Raw genomic sequence first — 24,901 nt, 5'->3', positions numbered from 1 at the left:
AGAGCGACTGAGGTTACTTCCGTGATAGGGGAAATTACCTTTAAACTGGGTAACCTGAAATACAGTATACAGTACATAAATGTATATATAGATGGACACAGGTATAACGCTCCTTGTTATAGTACCACGGCTCTTTATACATCCACATCTGACAGAATGGAATCAGGTTAGAGTTTACATGAGCTACGATCGTCTTCATTTATAGGACCGATGAAATGAAATTCAACAGGGAATGCAGGGAGTAAACACGAGGCTGTTTCCAATTTGTATTTGCCGCGAGGAGGTGTCAACGAACTTTCTCAGAAAAAAAAAAATACACATCCTCACCACCTCCCACAAGCTGAGACAGATGGCACCTAATAAGCGCACGAAAGAGTGCAAATACTTGTATTCTCATACAAACGTCGTGAGTCTAATCTCATTCTCATGAATGTAAATACGAAATTATGTTTGCATATGAAACAACAGACTTTAGAACATATATGACATTTCGGACCTATTGCAAATTTTGTGTTTTGCAAAGTACTCTGCTTTTCTACATGCAATTTTAATTTAGCAAATTGGGGAAGAGTTATGTCAAAGTACATGTTCCAGTTTATACAATCGAATGAGAAAAATGCGACCCATGTCCACAAAAGTGTGGTAAAGTACCGTTGAACTTCACGGACTTAGTTCTATCGCCTGTTTGAAGCGTAGCTTTGTGATAATGCTATACCACGTTCCTAGCATCTTCGCGAAGATTACGCGACTTCGAGGATGCGGCAAAGAGCAAAAGCAAAAACAAAATCATAAACAGTGCGAATATTAACGCAATTAGGTAATTTTATGACCATTGCGCAAGCCCACTGGCGTAGCCAGGGGGGGGCGATGGGGGCGGTCGCCCCCCCTAAGATTTGGACCGAGGAGTTGGGAGGCGGAAAAAAAAAATGCGTGTATACTGTATGCATGCACATGAAGCGGGTCTCCTTTGCAACCTTTCATCAAATAAGATATATTTTTTTTGAATATTTCACTCAAAGTGTGCACCAGATCGTTGAATTTCAATTCAAAATATGCAAAATCTCTCGTGCTTGGGAGGGGGATACCCCCTCCCAAACCCTCCCCCTCTTTGCCGCTTTCCCTAGCTAAGTACACTTTTTAGATTAAAAAAAAATTCTGAATAATTCTGAGTGCACAAGACTTTTCACTAATATTCCGAAAACTGAAGGTTCCCTCATGTATAAGGGGAATTTCCCCTTCTAATCGACCCTTTCCTCCCTCAGCCCCCCCCCCCCCATCATTTTTTTTTTTGATTACCCAAATGTTGATTCCATCAAATATGCTTATTATGCGTATACGAGATATCTCAATTTCAGCCTTAAAAAGATACAAGCTCCATCGGAAGGGAAGAGTGGAGATAACACTCGCCAACGCCTTCTTCCTGTTCCCCCCCCCCCCCGCCATGCAAAGAAGTAGACTGTGGCTATACCAAGATCGCTTTATTTCAATTCTAAAAACGCAAAAGCTCCGCGAGCGGGAGGGGGAATCCCCCTTCCCCTAAGTTCTACCTCACTAGACTTTATACATACGCACAGATGGTGCACATTCGTAATAAGAGCTAAATTCCGTGATTTTAACACTTCGATGAAAAAGTGTTGCACCAAAAATTTGCACCAGATCGCTGAATTTCAGGTCTGAAAACGCAAAATCACCTTCGTGTGGGAGGGGATATGCCCCTATCTACACCCTCGTGTGCATGCTTTTTCTGTTTGATTGCTGAACAGACAGCGTTCATGATATTCAGTGTAAGAATTAATACAAGAAGACTAGTGTGTTTGAATTATACTGTTTTATAGGCAAATTGTTCAATAATAATCTACAATAAAGTATACGGCAACCTTAAATAAGTGGGACTGTTTCAACTCGTTAAAACACGCAAAAACATGCATCAAATTGCACCATTTGCAACATCAAAATGCAAAAAGTTCTCACCGTAGGAGGGGGGACACCCCCTAGGGCCACACCCTCCCCTACCCCCTCGCTCGCTCCGCTCGCTCGGGTTCAGTCGAGTTCGTGATATACAGTGAAAAGAATTAATACAAGAAGTGTATTGGAATTATACCATTTTATAGGCAAATTGTTCAATAATAATCTACACTAAAATATACTGCTACCTTAAACAAGTGGGACTGTTTCACGTCGATAAAACGGGCAAAAACATGCATCAAATTGCACCATTTGCAAAATCAAAATGTAAAAACTTCTCACCGTGGGAGGGGGGAAACCCCCCTCCCACACCCTCCCCTACCCCCTCGCTCGCTCCGCTCGCTCGGGTTCAGTCGCGTTCATGATATTCAGTGAAAAGAATTAATACAAGAAGTGTATTGGAATTATACCATTTTATAGGCAAATTGTTCAATAATAATCTACACTAAAATATACTGCTACCTTAAACAAGAGGGACTGTTTCACGTCAATAAAACGCGCAAAAACATGCATCAAATTGCACCATTTGCAACATCAAAATGCAAAAAGTTCTTATCGTGGGAGGGGGGACACCCCCCTCCCACACCCTCCCCTCCCCCTCGCTCGCTCCGCTCGCTCGGGTTCAGTCGTGTTCATGATATAAAATATACTGCAATCTTAAACAAGTGGGACTGTTTCACGTCGTTAAAACATGCATCAAATTGCACCATTTGCAAAATCAAAATGTAAAAAGTTCTCACCGTGGGAGGGGGGAAACCCCCCTCCCACACCCTCCCCTACCCCCTCGCTCGCTCCGCTTGCTCGGGTTCAGTCGCGTTCATGATATTCAGTGAAAAGAATTAATACAAGAAGTGTATTGGAATTATACCATTTTATAGGCAAATTGTTCAATGATAATCTACTCTAAAATATACTGCAATCTTAAACAAGTGGGACTGTTTCACGTCGTTAAAACACGCAAATACATGCATCAAATTGCTCCATTTGCAAAATCAAAATGTAAAAAGTTCTCACCGTGGGAGGGGGGTTCCCCTCTCACCCTCCCCTACCCCCTCGCTCGCTCCGCTCGCTCCGCTCGCTCGGGTTCAGTCGCGTTCATGATATTCAGTGAAAAGAATTAATACAAGAAGTGTATTTGAATTATACCATTTTATAGGCAAATTGTTCAATAATAATCTACACTAAAATATACTGCTACCTTAAACAAGAGGGACTGTTTCACGTCAATAAAACGCGCAAAAACATGCATCTGCACCATTTGCAACATCAAAATGCAAAAAGTTCTTATCGTGGGAGGGGGGACACCCCCCTCCCACACCCTCCCCTCCCCCTCGCTCGCTCCGCTCGCTCGGGTTCAGTCGCGTTCATGATATTAAATATACTGCAATCTTAAACAAGTGGGACTGTTTCACGTCGTTAAAACATGCATCAAATTGCACCATTTGCAAAATCAAAATGTAAAAAGTTCTCACCGTGGGAGGGGGGAAACCCCCCTCCCACACCCTCCCCTACCCCCTCGCTCGCTCTGCTTGCTCGGGTTCAGTCGCGTTCATGATATTCAGTGAAAAGAATTAATACAAGAAGTGTATTGGAATTATACCATTTTATAGGCAAATTGTTCAATGATAATCTACTCTAAAATATACTGCAATCTTAAACAAGTGGGACTGTTTCACGTCGTTAAAACACGCAAATACATGCATCAAATTGCACCATTTGCAAAATCAAAATGTAAAAAGTTCTCACCGTGGGAGGGGGGAAACCCCCCTCCCACACCCTCCCCTACCCCCTCGCTCGCTCCGCTCGCTCGGGTTCAGTCGCGTTCATGATATTCAGTGAAAAGAATATTTGAATTATGCCATTTTATAGGCAAATTGTTCAATAATAATCTACACTAAAATATACTGCTATCTTAAACAAGTGGGACTGTTTCACGTCGATAAAACGCGCAAAAACATGCATCAAATTGCACCATTTGCAACATCAAAATGCAAAAAGTTCTTATCGTGGGAGGGGGGACACCCCCCTCCCCTCCCCCCTCGCTCGCTCCGCTCGCTCGGGTTCAGTCGCGTTCATGATATTCAGTGAAAAGAATTAATACAAGAAGTGTATCTAAATTATACCCTTTTATAGGCAAATTGTTCAATAATAATCTACATCAAAATAAACTGCTACCATAAACAAGTGGGACTGTTTCACGTCGATAAAACGCGCAAAAACATGCATCAAATTGCACCATTTACAACATCCAAATGCAAAAAAGTTCTTACCGTGGGAGGGGGGACACCCCCCTCCCACACCCTCCCCCCCTCGCTCGCTCCGCTCGCTCGGGCTCGGTCGCTTCGCTCCCTCGCAGACTAACCGCCCCCCCTAAGATGAAATCCTGGCTACGCCGTTGCGCAAGCCTTTTTTATTTAATAATTTTGAGTTACTGTGATATTTACCCGATGTCGTCATAATCATTACCGTTACCATCGGCATCACCATTCTATACGAGAAGTGTTCAAAATATATTTCGCTGAGGTAACCCAACCTAGTCGTCCAAGTGTTATACTCTGAACATTTTTCTAGCTTTAGCCTTGGTATATTTAATATTGTAGCATGCTTCTATCTTTTGAAGGTTGGCAATACGTCGGCAGTTGGTGAGAGAAGGGCAACTACATGGGTGTGATACCGAGGGTTACAGCTCGGTATTCCGAAGGTTCGTTATTCCGAAGGCTCTTCAGTCCGAAGATTCGTTATTCCGAAGGTTCGTTATTCCGAATTTCATTTTCGGATTAACAAATCTTCGGAATAACGAACCTTCGGAATAACGCCACAAATGTTCGGATTAACGAACCCTTTTTCATTTCGGATTAACGAACCTCTAGGTATAGGGAATTTGTGTGTTTCGGATTAACGAACCTTCGGAATAACGAACCTTCGGAATAGCGAACCATCGGAATAACGAACAGCACTCGATACCGAGATAACTACCCTTTCAGTACTTCTTCCCTTGTATGTATTTCAAGTCCAAAGATGTATGGTTATTCCGAAAGTTTTGTTCCTGTAATGACTCTGAAATAATATCGCCAGTGTGTCTGTTAATTTATGCTAGTAATTCAACACTTCCAACTATACATTTATAGCCAGGAATGCACTTATACTGCTCTTCTGAGATAAGTGTTCTGCCCGGATGCGTTTACTGTCATAAATGCTTATTGCTCTCAGTTGTTACTGTCCTGCTGATAAGCACTTCTATATATAACACGAACTCGAAAAAAAAATGATTATAATTACTTGAATGACGCTTTCTAATCAGCAATGAGAGGTTAAGTTGATAAGTGGCTCTTTGACTGTAAAGATCGACAGTTTGAGACTGGCAAGAGAGGGACAGGTCAGAGAAAGAGATACAGACATAGAGACAGACAAACATAACTACTGTATATTCCCTATGTATAGAATTCGGAAGATCAGAGTAAGCTAAGGTGGGGACAACTCAATTATTTGGTGCGACGGCAACATTTTTTGCCTTCTTATTTTTTAATTACATATAGGTACTTAATTTATTTATTTATGTATATGTATTCATGTATGCATGTACATGTAAGTTATATCTTTATTATACTATTAAGTGTATTTAGTTATTTATCTATTTACTTACCGACATCTACGTATCTATCTGTCCATCTATTCCTTTATTTATTCATTTATTCAATAATATTCCTTTACTTGTGACGAGGTAAGGTCCCTTCCTGGATACAAAATCAGAAACTGGGAAGGAGTCACATAATGAAACTCATCTATAAAATTATTAATGGTGGCGGATGAAATTAGCCAGTGGATTCAAGGAGAGAAAAATGATGTGAGACTAAATTACTGTTGTTTTTCCACATGGCCAGTTCTATATTATCACGTTTTGCGGATGCGAAAGGGTGTCATTACTGTCATAACAGACGAAATTGCATATTAGCCCATGGCGCCAGCCAAAACGAACAATATAGAAAACAATGATACAGTTTCCCAATGGACTTATCCTCTCATGGTAAAATGTGAATACTTCTTATCTGCGATCTCCCGAACTCATTTATTCTATTATTGGTGTACAATAGGGACTCGGCAAAGGGGTTACCAGGGTAACAGCATGGCCAAATGATAAAAAAACGACCATTTTCTTCGGTCAAATGCGATATATTCGACAAAAGCAGGCTCCAAGCTTAGGAATTGCAAGAGACAGGTTCACGCATTTGTTCGCAAACAGCGTAAACTCGATCATACGAATGACGTATTCGCATTGCATTCCATACTGTATAATTGTTTTTGTTTTCTCCATGCCAACGGCATGGTTCGACACAGGTGACAATGACAAAGGTGATTGTTAGACGCAGGTGATACTGACAAAAGGTTCCACACAGGTGGCAATGACAAAAGGTAATTGTTCGACACAGGTGACAATGACAAAGGTAAATGTTACAATAATCAAAGGCAAAAGAAAAGACCCACAAAAAGCACGACTCTTGTTTCTTCTGTTTGATCACCAGGGGGCATTTCATGGAGCGTTTTGTCAGATATTTCATCTGACAGTACTGTTATAAGCTACTGAAATCCTTGCATCTGGGGGCATTTCATGAACCAGTTTGGTCGGATAGTTTTCTGACAAACTGTTACAAGCTGCTGAAATCCTTGTATCTGAATGGTTGAGGGCAAATTTGTCCGACGACTTTGTAGGACAAAATGCTTCATGAAATGCCCCCCCCCCCCCGATTGGCTGAGAGCAAATTTGTCTGACAAGTTACGTAGGACAAAACGCTTCATGAAATGCCCCCAGATGGTTGAATACAAGTAATTTTTAAGGACTATTCATTCGTCTAATTGGTGAAATCCTTTTATCTATTCAACAATAATGATGGCACGTGTGAAGGACGTGGTAACCTAGCGGTTTAGAGCATAATAATCATTTTGAGCATAGTTTCTCAACCAATGGGTCGCAAAGGTGGGCCATGATTTCTTCCCAAAACAAACAAAGCACTCACACACTGGAGAAAAAGATTTGTATTCATTCTACTCGTGTAAGTAGGCGTCATAAAAGTCAGAGGGCCTCGGGTTAAAAGAAAGAAAGAAAAAAAAAGGCTTCGAAGCGCGGATATACGAGAGGCAGCACTCTGATTTGATCATTGTTTTTCTTCCATGCTTGCACATACCTGGGAAGAGCGAGACGTGGGGTAAAGCTGATGGGGTCATCCCACAAGACCGACAGCCATGAGTCATACAGCCCACAAGTCCTACAGCCCACGAGTTCGACACTAGGCAAATAAAGCCCATGAGACTGACACTAGGTAAAAACAGCCCACGAGTTCGACGTATACAACATGGGGTTTAATGTGTCTCTCGTGGACCTTGTTAGCTTAGTGTCGAACTCATGGGCTGTATGACTCGTGGGAGTCAGTATTGTGACGTGCACCCAAGCTTGATACCTGTTGTCACTGATACAGAAAGCCGAATGCTTTCGTCCCAATTGTCTTTAGGAGGGCAATAACCTTTGGGCAGTGTAGATTTCTTCTCGGGTATAGGGTGAAATTAATTATTGTGAAATAGGTTTAAGTTCATAAGGCTTAAGTTTATATCACTGTACACCGAGAAGCTTCAACCTACCCGGTTAAACTTCCGTTTGAGAACACACGCACCAGTCCTGGATCTTAAAGTCTTGTATCTTTCAAGGTGACTTTCAGACTTTTGCATTTCAACAGCTATGAATATTGGTTACACTGGTTCCAGAGTTTCAGAATTTGTAGTGATTGGGATGAGGAATAAGAATGTTTTCATCGTTCATAATAAAGCTCAATGAACGAAGATGACGACATAGCAACATAGCAGCTTCACATAAGAATGCATGATCGGGTGCTCAAGGAAGCAGAACAAAAGAAAAAAATATATATATAAATTTCAAGCAGGTGAACTTGCGAAGCAATTTGTATTGTAATGGAATGACATTGCTACATTTCTGAAATATGTGAACCTCTATGTCATCATCGTTGCTACGCGTTATTTGTTTTGGGTTTTTTTTTTTTTTCAGAGTAATGGTTTATCTGCTCAAGTACCATAATAAAGTACATAAATCTATACATGGCATTATCGATTAATATACTACATGATATGAAATTATATAAATTGTCTCGAATGCCTCTTTAAGTCTGCTCCTATAGGCAGGAAGCGCACTCCGGCTCATTAGCATGGATTACTTGGATCTGTGTCGATGGCCGGATTTTGGAAGCGAATGGGGATGCAGGTGGTTGAACATAACACCAAAATTGTGACATAGATATGGACGAATTAGAACAAAACCAAAGATTATTTTTTGGATCACCAGCTCACTCCTCTTCGTTTCTCTCTCTCTCCTCCTCTCTATTCCCAAATTGAAGTTAACTTGAAAAGAAAGAGTCAAATTTTATTAGTACAACAATGAAAATTTGATCAAAATCGGATAAAGATTATGGAAATCATGAAATTGTGAAGTTTCGCATTTTTTTTTGAAAAATAGTTAAATGAATATGTAAATAGTAAGCTGATGATGTCATCACCTCATAATTTTCCACTGACTGACGAATATATATATATATATATATGTATATATATATTTTTGTCGTTTTTTTTTTTTTTTTTTTTTTTACAAAAGTATAACAAATGATGTATTCCTGGCTAAATGCTAGTTAATTCGTCAATTCAAAATAATGATCAGTTAACTATTAATTGGGATTTGAGACTTTGGAGTAACTGCGTTTGAGCTCCCCCCCCCCCCCCCCCAAAAAAAAAAAAAAAAAATCTGTTTTTTTTTGTGCAGGCCTTGAGAAGTTTTGGTGTGTGTGTGTGTGTGTGTGTGTGTGTGAGTATGTGTGTGTGTGTGCGCGCGCGTGTGTGTGTGTGTGGGGGGGGGGGTGGGTGTAGGTGTGTTTGTATTTTGTTGTGTGTCAATGTAATATGTGTTGGTGTTTTATTGAGTGTCTGTGTCTGTAGCATTATGCTGGTCACGTTCGATCGCACTCTTGGCTATATATTATTACCTCGGCGGGCTACCGGCCCTATAATAGATCCCTTCATCATACATTGATTGTACTAGCATCAAGACACGTCAAGTGGTGGCCAGGAGAAGAGCGCAGCAATTTAACTCCTTCCAGACCACTGTTCAAAATGACATCCTTTGCAAGACACCTGCCAGTGGTTATGACAGAGTTAATGCTCAAGTGAAACAATCCGATTGAAATTCCCACACACACACACACAAAAATCCCAATCTAATAAGCAATCAGACTAATAGAAGTGGTGTGTGTGTGTGTGTGTGTGTGTGTGTGTGTGTGTGCGCGTGTGTGTGTTTGTGTGTTTTATGAAGTTTTCGTTCAGAGTCCAAAACGACTCAAATCACATTTTCGAGTGAATTAGATCGGTTTGCGACAAGGATACGGTCTAGTTAGCATGGTGTGAAATTTATGGCTTGATACATAACTGATTTGCAATTTGCGAGATTGGCATATAACATATACTCAGAAGAAGAAGAATTAGGACGACAACAACAAATATCTGCGAATATTGCCCGAATTTATTTATTTCCACTGATATGAGAGCTTTTGGAGAAATTTTGGTAGTCTGATAAAAGTGGTGACCCAAAATAACCCCGCACTCTGCTAAGGATTTTTAAATTCTTCTGCATGCAGAGGGTTTGGGTATCGCATTAAAACAGTCAAATTCAAAGCAAGGGGACGAAGAGAACAGCGTTTGTGGATTATATAAAAAATGAAACGGATCAAACCTATGACTGAACGTATTGGTTCATGGGAATGGTATAAGAGGGAGGGTATTACATGCTTTATAAACAGCAGTCCCCCTCCCCCCCCCAAAACAAACAAACAAACAAACAAACAAACAAACAAACAAACAAACAAACAAACGATTTTTTTTTTTTTTGTATAGCTCCAATATGTGTCCTTTTTGCAAACCTAAAAATGAGATTTCTTTTATGGGCTGCTTTATCGCAGAGGTAGGTACTTGTAATCCAGATATTTCTTCAAAACTGGAAACGAAACTACTTTACAATGGAGGGGAACAATATTCTTGATTTCTTGTGAATTTATTCCGATCCCGAAAAAAATAATAAATCCGTTATTCTCGGTACGAAAGGGGAGCGTATTTTCGAGTGACATAGAGTTAGTTTTTCTTCTCATTTCCCCCCCCCCCCAAAAAAAAAAAAAACTCTGAGATATGTTACCTTAAGATTCAATACACGATATTGGGAGTCCTTATTCTTCAACAAAGCAAAATTTTGTGGCGTTTGGAAAAGGGGATAAGTGACCTTTATTATGTGGCTTTCTTTTTTAACCACATTCCAGCGCACGTGCAGTTGCCGCCCCTTTGGACGCGTGCCACGTATGGACGCGGCGTGCATCGGCTACATGTGCGTGGGACAACAACAGAGATAATTAACAGGAAATGGAATCATCCGCAATCATGCGAGCAAAATGAGAGTCTGTCATAATCAATAAGAGTCAGGCCAGTGGCCAGGAAAGGCCCAGTTAAGTTTAATGTCCCCCAACATAGATTCGAGCAGTTGGAAATTTGCATGAACTCGTCAACGGAGTACAGGGCACTTCAATACGGACGGGCGATCTCACGAACGGGCGCGAAAAAACGTTATCATGATCCAACTCTGGTTCTTTTTTTAACTTCAAATCTTGTGTTCATGCACACAGACCAAAAGACACACAAGCACACAAACACACGAACACACGTAATGCACACACAGTAGGCCTATACATATTCGGTCACTCTACTCCCTCACACATGAAATACAAAATCGACTGTTTACATATCAACATATGGGATTGCCCTGACACTCATCCTATCCTAGATGGGTGGCGAGTGTTTTGCCATCGCTTTGAAGAAGAAAAAAATATCAACAAATTTCTGAATGAATTATATGACTAGAAGAAAAGAGATAAATAAGTAAAAGGAAAACAAATTTAATTACACCTCCATTCCATCATTGTATCGTCATTCATCTCCACCTATCGAGGATTATCGTTGTATGTACGCCCATCACAAAGACATTCTGAATATTCTGTTCAGGTTGCGAAGAAGATAAACGGAATACAGAAGCCATATCCTAACTGATTGGACACTGATACAGTAGAAATAAGAAATTATCGTTAGGTGTGGGCCGTTGCGTCCAAAGGCAATATGCAAAATCAAACGCAAACAAAAATGTTTTACAACAATGGGAATTATTTAGTCATATAAAGTATATAGGCCTACATTTTGTAAACTTCATATTCTAAACTTTAACAAGAAGATCTTCATTTTCTCTTCGTGAAGAAGATGAGAAGGGAAGGACAGTAAAGTACTCCGACTCTTATTGCAAAATGTCTTTATCGAACAGATATTACTGGTGTGTACCAAAAGCAATTGCATTTGTGTGTGTCTTTGTGCGATGTGTGGTGATTTTCAGACCATACGATGCTTCATTATAGGCGTGAGGCTCACGCCGCGTGGTCTTTCTCACGCTCACAAGCCTGAAAAGCTTTTACTCACGCCTAAAACAAACAAACAAACCTCAAAACACAAAACATGGATTTACAACCGCCAAAAAAAGTTGGTATCATCAGAATAAACCAAAAGATAATTATTAAGTGTAATGTAGATCGCACGCTCTATAAAGGGCTTTTTACACTTGTGTTTCTTAACCCCGGACTTTCTCTGACCCAGGACTATCGTTAGTCCCGTACCAATTTTTTCAGCTTTTTACACTCGCCAATTAGTCCCGTACTATCTCTTGTCCGGGGCTAAGGAGAAAACTGACCTTTTTACACTCGTCTTTCTTAGCCCCGGACTTTCCAAACCACATGAACATTCATAATTACGCTGTGTACTGTACACGTACACGCACGCACCGGCAGCACTTGATTACCTCGTTTCTGATTGGTCAGTGAGGGTCGCACTTCGTCTCCGTCGCTTAGCCCAGGATTATTTTTTCGTTCTGTTTACACTCACTTGCTTGGCACCGCAATTGCGGTGCTAGCACCGCAATTGCGGTGCTAACCCCTGCTATTTTGCAGGGCCAGATAGTACCGTACTATCGGTGGGGCTAGCCCACTTTGGCAAAAACGAGTGTAAACAGAAAGTGGGCTAAGGATAGTCCCGTACTATCGGTGGGGCTAAGGCCCCCCCTTAGCCCCACCGATAGTCCGGGGCTAAGCAAAAATTTACAAGTGTAAAAAGCCCTTAAAGTTCCTTGCCGCAGAGAGGTTCAAACTCCCCCATCCCTACCCCACGGACGTGTATATTATGATAGCCCTACAATGTACCTGTAGTAGTCCACTTCCTGGACTGTATTCGTAGTGTGCCCGCGTGTGTACGGACGTACGTTGATGGTGTCTGTATGTACACTGTTCAGCGGCTGGGCGCATTGGGTGGGTGCCGAGTGTGTGGGGACTGCGGATGATAAAAATCGTCCAGTATCTGGACTATTTTTTTTTATTTATTTATTTATTTGTTTTGTTTCAGTAGGGTAGCTCTGTCAGTGGCTAAACACTGTTATTCTCAGAGGCCCTACACATATAATAACGTACATCACGAAATACATTGTAGACACATTGTAGACACATAGACTATACCTATAGCTGTTCTCTGACTATGGTATACTGGGTGTAGTCATTCTGTTGTCTGTGTGATACTGTGTTCATATTTCCATTCCTAACATGACAAAAAATACAATAGTGACGGTTCTTTTCACTATTATTTATAGGGAAATATAGGGAACAATGGGAAAATCTATAGGATCAGCTAGGCGGCTATTGCACGGTAGCAAAGTCACAATGAAGTTCATTTAGCATGTATATAATATAAGGTCAAAAGACACGTATTTATGCTCTCCACAATCATCCATAGTTCTAAATACGTGGTCGCACGCATGGTGTATGCGCTTCATACATGTATCGAAGCAACGTGAATTCTGGCTTCGCATTACCACCCCCCCCCCCCCCCATTGCCTTTACGAAATATCCTTTTCGGATATACGCCATTATTTGTCATCAGCAGTCGGGGACTTTCGGGCGGGGAAAACAATCAGTAAAGGGGTCCACGTTTACTATGTGCCACGTGTTATTGTTGTCTGCGGGGTATTTTTGGCATACCGAAGTAGTGGGTGAGGCCCATCTGTGGCAGTAGTTTGGAGAACCATGATAAACTTATAGTACTGAACTTGGGAACCCAGACATTGACTTTACGATGCACTTACTCGTCATATAATAGGAAACTGAGAATTAAAACAGGGAGAATTAACCTGCTAAGATACCAAGAATAATTTTGTCTGTTCGCTATATCATTTAATGCTTGGGGTCATAGGTTATGCAATTATAGATTTCATTGAACACTATCTTCAAAAGAGCGTTAGTGCAAATCAATGTGTTCGAATTATGAAAGCAACCAAAATATATTGATTTAATGTATTTTTCATGACTCTTTGTTGAACAAGGACAAGGACGTCGATCGCCTACAGTTTTATATTTGAGGATTCTTGCATGGGCATTAACGACACAAAGAGCAGACCATTATTTCAACTGCAGGGATGTAGAAGCATTTCTTCTTTTTTTTTTTTAATATCGGTGGACAGGGTTGTTATATTATAAATCTTTGAACTCAGGCATTTGATAAAAGAGATTAGCAATCCATTCCGGCATAATATCGTTGCGTATAACATTACATTATGCACAGAAGCCATGCTAAGTGCATGTAAGGATAAACAAGATAAGCTTCTAATTTCCGCTGCTACAATCACTGTTTGTATAGTGCTCCACTAATTGATAGCAGTACGAAGAATTTTGTTCCATTATGATTTAATATGTCAATGCACACATAATGCGAAATGACTGGATATCAGCCAACAGAATAAAGGTCGTGAAAAGTCAAATCATTTGTCTGTCTAATGTGTAATTGAATAGTTTTTGTGTGTGCTTTAGTGTGTTTTGCGTGTGTGCATTTGCTCGCGCACATGAATCTTATCAAGCGGAGGACGCATATCCAAGGCATGATTGTTACACTATAGTAGTTACTGTATGCTTATACGCCCTGACAGTTTTAATGCCCTTGTGAATTGGTATAAACCCGTGTGGAACATATCCCTGTGTCTCTTCACGGTGGAGATCCTACAGTAAAACCCGTTTCCACGAGGAAGTCATTGGTTAATAAACTTAATGTCGCATACCCGTATACCTGAAATTGCATCCCACCTCCCTATAGGCTACAAATCAAGCTCAAACCGCAGTAATAGATATGCTCGATATCATTGTACACGATGCTCGAAACTGAATCGAACTCTTCAGAAACTTCCGCAGCTCAACATCAACAGTTACTTATGTTCATCTATAAACAAAATTACTGTATATAGGGCTGTAACTTATCCTAATTTGTGGAGATAACTCACAAAATAACAGTAGACTACTGCCTGACTAGAAGGAGAGATTAAAGAAACGTTTCGAAGATGTTTCTCTGTTGTTTTGCCGTTAGTGTCCCAGGGCACGTGTTTTATAAGAAGATTGAACCAACCATACTTTGAAAACGCTTATAGCAGCATTGGTAGATGACAACAATAAATTGGCTAACAATAATCACCCATGATTGAGGCATTAACAGTGACTTAATCGATCAAAATATGAAAAAAGTGTGGACAGAAAAGAGCGAAATTACGGAAAGATGAGAGTTTTGCACTTGAATCGATGGATGTTTGCATACTGTTGTTGATGTTTAACGTTACCAGAATTTTATAATGTTATATTGCAGGACACTGGATTAGATGGAAAGTAGAAATTTGATTATGAAGGAAGGTAATTAAAAGAGGAAAGAGGTCAATTTTGATAATACATTTATTTTCATTGATGTATACAGTATTTGATAAAGATTTGTTTCTTAGGAATGTGTATAAAGTTCATCATTGGTAGTTGTAAATAGGGTGAGAAGAGAGTTTTTAAGATTGGGATTTAGTGAAGAAATGAGTGGTAAAATGTATTAGATATAATTTATGTAGCTTTACTGTCATCATGCATGGAAGGATATAAATCGAGAACTGAATATGGATGTTGCGCAATAAGGAATGAATTTTATTTGCAGAATAAGATATATGATAATGAAGGATAACCTCTCCATAACTTACATTGATGAGGGTCATTGGTTTCAGATATATACGGACACACAGACACAAATACATAATATTTATCTAACTTCATGATTATAAATATTATATATATATATATATATATATATATATATATATGTATATATATATATATATATGTATGCATATATATATATATATATATATATATATATATATATATATATGTGTGTGTGTGTGTGTGTGTGTGTGTGTATGTGTTTGAGTATGTTAAGTGCGTTTATTTGTTCCCTGATAATTATGTCAGCATGTTGGGTTATTAACTGGAAACAAATACGCGGTCGTGTCGGTATAGTTTTATATTTACGCCAACGGCTATATATAGGTGATGTGATCAATCCGTTAATGTATTGCAGTTGCTCTTACATTTCCGACACTCCAAAGGTGTCGACTAATTCATCTTGTTCACACTCGCCAGGCTCCGTATAATCGATCGAGGTGACAAGGCCGCAATGATCAGTCAAACATGATAATTTAACGACAGGTCAAACAAGGCGAGAAGAAACCGTGTTTGCTAGACCCCTTCCAGCAGGTGCTTGTTAACAACAGTGTAGATAAATAGGGCCGAGAAGTCTATCAATCTATCATACAGACACTTCTTCGTCATTTGACTCCATACACCTAGCAAACACCTGTGAAAGGTACAACGTGGTAAATGGCACCAGCATCTTTTCAAAATAAAACTCCTTTCACTGGCACAGAATAGGTCCAAAGACGACCATAAGGTATTGATCAGAAAAATACACATACACGCACATCCTCGCACACACACACACACACACACACACACTTTATCAGAACGGAATTATAGTGTTCTTGTCGTTTTACAAATACATAATGCCGTCTGTTCAAGCAATATTAGTAATCATTAATGTTGCGACATGAAGTTCATCCAGGTCGCCAGTGATTAGAGATGCAACAGTCCTATTCCCTCTACATCAAATTGTTGTCCCTGTGGCTAAAAAATTCCCTCTACATCAAATTGTTGTCCCTGTGGCTAAAAAAAAGCATCCGGAACAACTCACACGTTATTCTTGATGAGATCTTAGCCTATTGAACCTGAATGCTATAAACAGTCGAGAATCAGTGCGTCATTTTAGGGTCATGGTGTTCGCAGCCACAATATTATGTACAACACTTTATATACGCACACACACACACACACACACACACACACACACACACACACACACACACACATATATGTATATATATATATATATATATATATATATATAGAGAGAGAGAGAGAGAGAGAGAGAGATACATGTATTGTGTGTGTGTGTTTGTGTAAGGAGAGGGAGAGAAAAAGAAAGTTGTGTTGAGATGATATCGAACAGACATTGACTTTATGGCTTCAAAGTGATTCACATTAATTTCATGGAGACAATTTTCATTCTGTATTTTTGTTTACTATCTTGTATATATTTTAATGTATTAGTGCTGATTCATTGAAAAATGTCCGCAATTCAGCTTACGGATGTTATTCAGTAAAATGCCTTTTAAATTCAAGTCAATTCAATCCTTAGCAACTTCAATATTAAATTCATGTTTTATTCGAACACTCATAGGCCTTAAGAATCACATTTTTTACACGTGATTTGCGCAATGAACATAACAAAACATAACAAGGGGAGTTAGAGAAGAACCCCCCCCCCCCATCATTAAAGTGTAGGAATCATACTACATTGCATATGACGGTGTTTCTCTTTATAACGCTGCCATGCAGCACTCTTTATATACGCTTAATAATCAAAATGAATGAGAAAGAACAACATTCTTTCTCGCCCGTGAATGAGATGACAGTTTAAAATGATAGGTAACGCACGTCAATGAGATAATCCTGACAACATAATGTCATGTACAAGTATAATGTTGCGTGACACCATTATTTGGTGGAAGTTGGATGTTTAAACGTGAGCAACTAATTCAGGATTAAAATTTGATGGAATGAGGGGAACGTGTGTTGAATCAAGGGCAACGATATTTTGAGTGTGCATGCAAGAATTGTGATCGTTTTTTTTTTTCCTTATTTATATACCTCCAGACAGTGGGAGGGAATCAATAACACAGACTCATCGTCACGATCAATCACATGGTCTATCGCGACGTTACGCAAACATGATTCCAACGATACTGCCGTAATCAGACGGTGTTTGAACGATGGCATCGTCTCCGAGACCTGACGCTGATGAAGTACCATCTCTATACCCCTTGTGCCACCCGCTAGTGTTTGAATTTGAAACAGCACGGCGTGTTCACGGTCCATGTATAGATATAACATGCAAACAAAATGGGCTACATTTCACCAGATGTAATCAATCGATTGTCTGGAACACATGAGGGCATGAATAATGACTAAGCTTGGAGTATTAGCGAGTCGCATTAAAGCTGGCAAATGGTTTCAAGCGACTCCTGCAAAGCTATTGACCTCAAACATGGCATTTGTATGGTGTGCAAACTAATGATAACTCCCTTGTAATACCCTGCTATTGCAATCATGCATACAGCATCGCAAGATACCGTGTTATTTAAATCTATCGTGGGATACTGATATCCTTGAATCAATGTCTTTCTTTCCAGCAACAGCACCTTTACCGCGCTCACTTCCTCCAGTTCTGTTCTATGTCTGATTATAATTCCTTACCATATCAACACTGACTCTGGAGAATACTTCAGGCAACTTTGTGATTTCATTTTTTATTGTTACTTTGATGCTTATTGATATATGCAGGGAACGCAAGGCCATGGAAAATGAGCGATAGACAGTAATGTGTAACTTTCTGAGCAGGATTATCTATAATTGATATACCAAAATAATTTTGTTTATCAATGCAAGCTTTCTAAAACGTTAACCGTAGGTGATTTCATAAATGAAATTAATCCCTTCTGATATCAGCGAGTGATCAGGGCTATGAAAACTGTGTGCCTGTATCGACGTATCAAAATGGACTGAATACCTATTGCTACATTATATAAATTGGAGAAAAATAATAATATCCTGTAGTGATTTCTTAAAGAGATTTACGTGATTATATGTACTTCCAACTATTTTATAATGTTGGTATGTTTGCCATTCTCTGATTATGATATTTGGAAAATGATGTTACTGTTAATGACAACATTTTCTGAATATTTATATTGTATGTAGTACAGTACACTATTTGTCAGCTATAGTACTATTTACTTCGGGGCTAAGCCGCTCAGTCACTGGCAGTGAATTACAGTACTATTTTGGAGTCACCTCCTTCCATAGTTTTAATCAGAAACTCTCAGGGTAGATACCCTTGTTAATACAGTATACGCAAAACGTTTTGATGATAATCACCTGCGCATTAAAATATCAGGTTAGTGATGGAAAAGGCGGTGTCCATCTTCATTGAAGTTGTTCTGCACGGGCTTCCAAACCCGCGAACAGAATAATTTCAGCCTTCTGCATGTTCTGCACAGCGTGTAACATAAGTATAAGACATGCTGTCGCGATACAGGATTGTCTTCTATATCGTAAAATTCATTCTCCTATTTATCTAAAGCTTTGGGCCCCAGCGTTTTGAAGAAAACAATAATGATATTTTCTCTAAAGTTAATTATAACGTCCATTATTTCTAACGTCGTTTCCTACTTTTCTGTAAAAGAGAAGCAGAGACTGAGTGACGTGGTGGTGTCCTGCAAATTTGCTACCTGACCAGCAGCTGAGTACACTTTATCCAGGGTTGCCCCATCATTCACAAGCTATATGTGCGTTTTATAGCCAAGAATATACTCGCTCTAGACCAGCATCTGACTGGTAAATTGTTGTTTCTGTTTAATATCACTGTACATAGTTGGGTCTATCATTAAGGATGCAATTGCAGTACATGTAGTATAAAACAATATCGCAGAATTGTGGTATGATGTAATTACATTAGTTAAATATCGGAGACGTATAGATATCTATCACGGTTGCAACCGCATCGACCTTGCCCGTAACGACTATCTGCTATAATAACCACAGGTGCTTCCTTTGAGTAATTTTTGTAGACAGAAATGATACTTTTTGTTGATAACAACAAATAATAATCGAAAATACAAAAAGATCGTGACTTTTGTTGCTCCTGCATTTTACTATATAGTTAAGGCGACAATAATCTCCGTTTTCTTCTTCTAATCAACAGTTCGAGAGTTAATGAAACATGTACAATACATATTGTAGGAGTGCAAGTGCTGTATATACTAGTAAATATGTTTTACACTGACATCATCGCAAAGAAATACATGTACATCTATGTTATGCGATTTATAGGCAAAGAGGTCGGAGATCCCACGGGAGGTCGAGAGGGAGAGCAAGAGTGAGATGAAATTTCATGTCGATCTAGTGGATGAGTAATGTTTTTCTCTCTCGATGATGCACTACATGATACATGATGAAAACTGCAAATTATATCTCTCGGTTGGACTCATTTTCTCATAGGAGTGTGATTGATCGCTCTCGTAAAGTTAAAACGGTGAGTAAAGTTGGAGATTTCCTGCCGTCTGGTTTGTGTTACCATGCTGTGCAAAAGCAGGATTCTCTTGAGTAAGAGCTGCACAGAACACCTTGTCTGTTTCTACACGCATATAATACTGGTATTTTGCTTCGGCAGCAAACGACCACTTTCCTAAGAGGTTTCAGAATGCAAACAAACGGTTCCGCTTTTGTTCGCAGGGAATCCTTTGAAAGGACTGCAGACTATCAGAAGATTGCTTTATACTGAATGTGAAATTATGGTAAAAAGCAACACGGGATGCACGCAAGATACAGTAGACTCGTCGATCCTGGAGTCTCATCTCAGCTTTCGCCTTAATCACTGCACACTCTCGATCAGACGGCACGAGATCACAGCACTAATAGAGTGCTTTCATGTTATAAGTACCCAGCTGGAAAGAACATAGTGTCATACAGTGTTAACATAATCACTGTGAACACAGTGTGAAATCCCTTCACTATTAGATTCGAGCATTTTAACATTTTGAACACATTGTGAATCCTCAATTTACAAGTGTGAAACACAGTGTGAAATCTCAATCTTTACACTGTTAAATTCGAGCGTTTTCACACAGTTGACTATGTGAACACATTGTGAACACACTGTAAGACACCGTTGTTTCAAGCAGGGAAGAAGCCTTAAAGGGGATGACTAGTAACTGATCAGTGGGAATCAGTGGGAATGCTGGGGGATGATTGTTCCAATCCTTGTGGGATTCATTTAAGAGTACATTATATATCTATTGTTGTGTGAAAATAATTTGCTTCAAAACGGTTTCATATTCAAGTAATGTGCAGTTTAATGCCCCGTCACTGTACAGGCATGCTAACCTGGAACATTACTTAAATGCGAGACCATTCTGATGCAAATAATTTTCACACAACAATAGATTTATAATGTACTCTTAAATGAATCCCACAAGATTGGAACAACCATCAACCACCATTCTCACTGATTCGTTACTAGCCTTCCCCTTTAACCCTAAAAAGCCCAAGGGGGGGGGGGGGGGGGGCACACTGTGCTCCAACCATATTTTCGTCTTCAGCCCAAAACCCCATTCAAAATTGTGTGCTTAAATGTCGCATGAATCTGGCTAAAGAGACTTTCTGCTCTGTTCACGTCAACAAACATTAGGACGAAACATATTAAACGTTTTACAGCAAGATGATAAATCTGGATTTGTGCTCGCGTTTGATGCCCAGCAAATCTCAAATAAGGAACGAAGAAGAAAAGGAGAAAGGAGAAGAATGGTAATATACTACATGTATTCATTGTAACTGATTATCATTCTTTTATCTATACTTGCAGCAAGCTATCGATGAAGCAGGTGTTCTATGGACGATTACTCTGCATGACTCTTGCCACAAAATTGAAGGTACGTTGCTTTTGAGTCCACTATGTAAAGGCCATCCATTATAGGCCTCTTCCCCATACTACACGAAGCAACTAAAGGCAGTCACCCGTATGAATACTGTACGTGTAATCATGACCACAGAATGCAAAATTATAGATCTCTATTTCTCTCTTTCTCCTTCTCCCCCCATATACTACACAGAATTACTCACTCCTGATATGCAAAATTGGGCATGTTAATCTCTGTACTCGTCTGATTAATGTCTGCATGTTTACTTTGTTGTTGTTGCAATAATAGCATGCTGGCAAAGGGGGTCAAAGGTAATTCAGAATTATCGCTCTTTTGGAAGATAAAATACACGTACGTATATAATGTCATATACACTGCATACAAGTATCATCTCATATGTTTGACTTACGTTTTGAACTGCGGCTTGTACCAGTTTATATACATGTAGGTGTGATCTGGATATAGGTTTGGTATGTGAAGCTAAGTCAAATCTGACCCTACAGTTACTATACTGTTCATAGTCAGTATATTGGCACAGTTATTTTTTAGCAAGACTATCAGTACACCGAATAGGGGAAATGCATGGTACTGTCAATGACTTCAATGTTTATAATTATTAATAAGGATTTTTGTTATCACCATTCATATTATACGCAAAAATAGATACAAAACATCATTTAGTACAGTTTTTTTTGTGTGTAGAGTAGCTGGAAAGAGATACATCTGTTTTCACTGACATTAAAGGTACTGTACAGTACTGGTTGAGGTGGGGATTCAGGTTTGTAAGTTTCCTAAGTGAGATAATGAGAAACCTCTTATGAAATATGAAAGAGCATGTAATTTTAAGAAGGATTCAATGTTTATTCGATAAAAATTGGTTTTTAAATGGCTGAGATATCCAAAAAAGTGATAATAATAAAAGGCGACAGGCCACGCCTTTTATCATTATCTCTTTGTTTCACCTTGTTTTTGGATATCTCAGCCATTTCAAAACCGATTTTCATCAAATAAACTTTTGATTCCCCTTAGAATTGCATGCTCTTTGACATCTCAGAGAATGGTTTCTGAATATCTCGCAAAACGTTAAAAGCTAAATCCTCCCCTCAACCAGAACTGTACAGTCCCTTTAAAACGACAAATTTTCATTTTTGCTATGATAATTGATTTCGTCGCACGCGTGCATATCTGCATGGTCATACGCCGAATAACACAATAGTTCTGATATTCTAAAAATAAACCCTTATTAAAAACTCACAAACTGAGTTTCCTAGAGAATCATTCTAAAACGGAAGAATAATTCCACAGTGAGGCAGAGAGCCAAGAAAAAGACTTCATACCCACGTTGAATCAATTCGAAATCGAGGAAGAAGAAGTTTCTTGGCAGTTATAGTGCGGAAGGAATAATCGGACTCCATCCAACAATTTAGTATGCACTCAAATGAAACGATATGAACGTTGGCACTGAGAGAATTTGAAGGAGTTTAAGCTTAAAAAAGAACCACGAACTATCTTCAATCGTTCCTCACTGGGAGCTTATACACTTTGCCCAATACATCCTTCTCACGCGTCGGGTGGTCTTATACTTATTGTTGCATTAATTATACATTAATCTCCGCAAAAACGCGCAGCGCATGATATACTGACGTGTGGATATTCGCAGTCATCTTATTTCGTTCGTGGCCTCTTCATAAACCAGTGTATAGAATGAAAAGTTGTCTCAGATGTAATCTAGGAAGATTTGGCATCTGCTCTCGTATCGCTCGCCACGATCTGTTTGCGGATTTCTAGGGACGTTGCTAGGGGGAAATTTGGCGTAGATAAGAGGATCTATCACGTGAGTTTGTTGTAATCGATATGCCTATGCTCTTACCCGATACTTCAACCCATCTTTCTTGACCTATACACAACGAAAAATTGTTTAAATCAACATAATAAATAAACAAAGTGAAACAAGCAAAAACTTAGCAACTGAATAGTCGGGTTGCATGGTGCTTTGTGAACGTGGTTCACTGAATTGCCTGAAAATAGAACAGGAAGTTAATTAAAGCACCGACAGACGAGTTTCATACAGTAATTAAAGGGAACTTGAGGGCACAACGGGCTATATTGGAGTACATTAGTATATAGGACACTGTCGATTTAAATGCATGCCTTTAAAATCATTATCGTGATATTGTATATTGCACGTTTATCCCTTCTGTCAAGCAACGACGTACATTAAGTATAAGAATTTTAGTAGCAATTTGCAATATTGTTAAATACAGTATAGTGCACTGTAGTGGCGTGCATTTCTTTCGGGTCAGCCAATATTGCATTGTCAACATCCTGACCATCAACACTTCAACACTGAGGGAGGAGAAGCTAGAAATGATGCAACTTTAATACAGTTAGGTCTACAGCGGATTTCTGTACTGCACCGCGTAATTTGTATACACGTATATATACGTTCGTGCGTGAGGAAGTGAGTACTGAGGTGACATTGCTGTGCAATATAGTATACACTCAATCTGATCTCGGAGGGCTTCGGGGGAGATATAGAAGGCTTTTCTCTTGTCAACATTTTAACCTTCAACGTGCCATGATCTTGTTTACTAGCCTCCTACACGGGGGTGTGCCAAGTCCACGTTGACTATAATTATAGCAATCGGCTGACACATAGTTATACCTTTTAGTGACTTTAGGCAATCCTGTATTGTGAGGCGTTTGGCATTAGATTGTAGATATACATGTACGCATATATAATATTCATGTTATCAGTATATCCTGCCGAAAGTGAGATATGCCAGAACTGTTCATAATATTTTTATGATATACCAAACACAATCTACTGTGTCAAGTTGTGTAAATAAAGTATAAAATACATTTTAGGTGTAAAACACATAAATGTACATTATTTCCAGGAAGTATGTGAACATGCATCTTGTTTTTTTCTCATTCGCTTTCTTGCGTGTCATTTTCTTGTATAGATATATTCACACTGTTATGCTATATCTTGAAATCGCAACACAAGTGTTATGTAGGCCTACATTTTTTTTTTTACTTTATGTAACTTCTCGGGACATGCCCTCCTATACCAGATAGCTGTTTGTAAACTATCATGGACATGTACTGCGTGAGAATGCATTTCTTTATTTTGACAAATCTGTTTGGAATACATTGTAATTGTATACCGAATTGAAGGGGATCAATATAACGAAAAAAAAAAACTTCCTTATGTTATTTCATTGGTACAGCAACCCCAACAAATTTTGCATTACCACTCTATACTCTAAACCCTACCCTATTATAGTTTGCAATGAAAATTATACGCACGGATGCACGTAATACTTCGCAAGGCGGTCTCACAAGGAATGCATACAATTTCTCTTTCGTTACAATATCTCATATACAAGCTTGCATATAATATAATATATATATATATATATATATATATATATATATATATATATGTGTGTGTGTGTGTGTGTGTGTGTGTGTAACACATTAGTAGACAGATATATCTAGTGGCTGTAAGAATGTTTTTCTATCTTTAATCCAGCATCGCCAGCTCCCACTGATTGACCTGCCAGAAAAATGATTCATACAAACAATGGTGTAGGCACAGGGGTGCTGATTCAATACAAACCGAATGTCCCATGTAGGGTCTGTATACTAATAGTAATAACGCAAGTCATTATTGTGATACTAGCGATCCGTAACAAGTCGCTTGGATTGTTTACTAACCATCATTGAGAGACAAATAGCTGGTACTAAACAGGTTATGCGATAACGAGCTGATTTTAGTTCAAGACAATAACACTGAAGGTGACACAGCCACTTACCATTTACGCCACCATACATTCTCCACTTTATCACATCTCGCGCAGTCCTGTTTTC

General features: G+C 39.2%; 1 protein-coding gene across 1 annotated transcript in view; it reads right to left on the bottom strand.

The window, feature by feature from the left end:
• LOC140227655 (sialate:O-sulfotransferase 2-like) overlaps window positions 1-24,901 on the bottom strand; it is a 90,362-nt gene that overhangs the window by 65,014 nt on the left and 447 nt on the right. Inside the window, exon 1 of the mRNA XM_072308071.1 lies at window positions 24,847-24,901. This exon is cut by the window's right edge and continues 447 nt beyond it. Coding sequence (XP_072164172.1) covers window positions 24,847-24,901 — 55 coding nt within the window. The remainder of the gene's footprint in view (window positions 1-24,846) is intronic.

Source organism: Diadema setosum, chromosome 4 (assembly GCF_964275005.1).
Source record: "Diadema setosum chromosome 4, eeDiaSeto1, whole genome shotgun sequence".
Lineage (NCBI taxonomy): Eukaryota > Metazoa > Echinodermata > Echinoidea > Diadematoida > Diadematidae > Diadema > Diadema setosum.
This window is presented reverse-complemented; position numbering and strand designations above follow the sequence as displayed.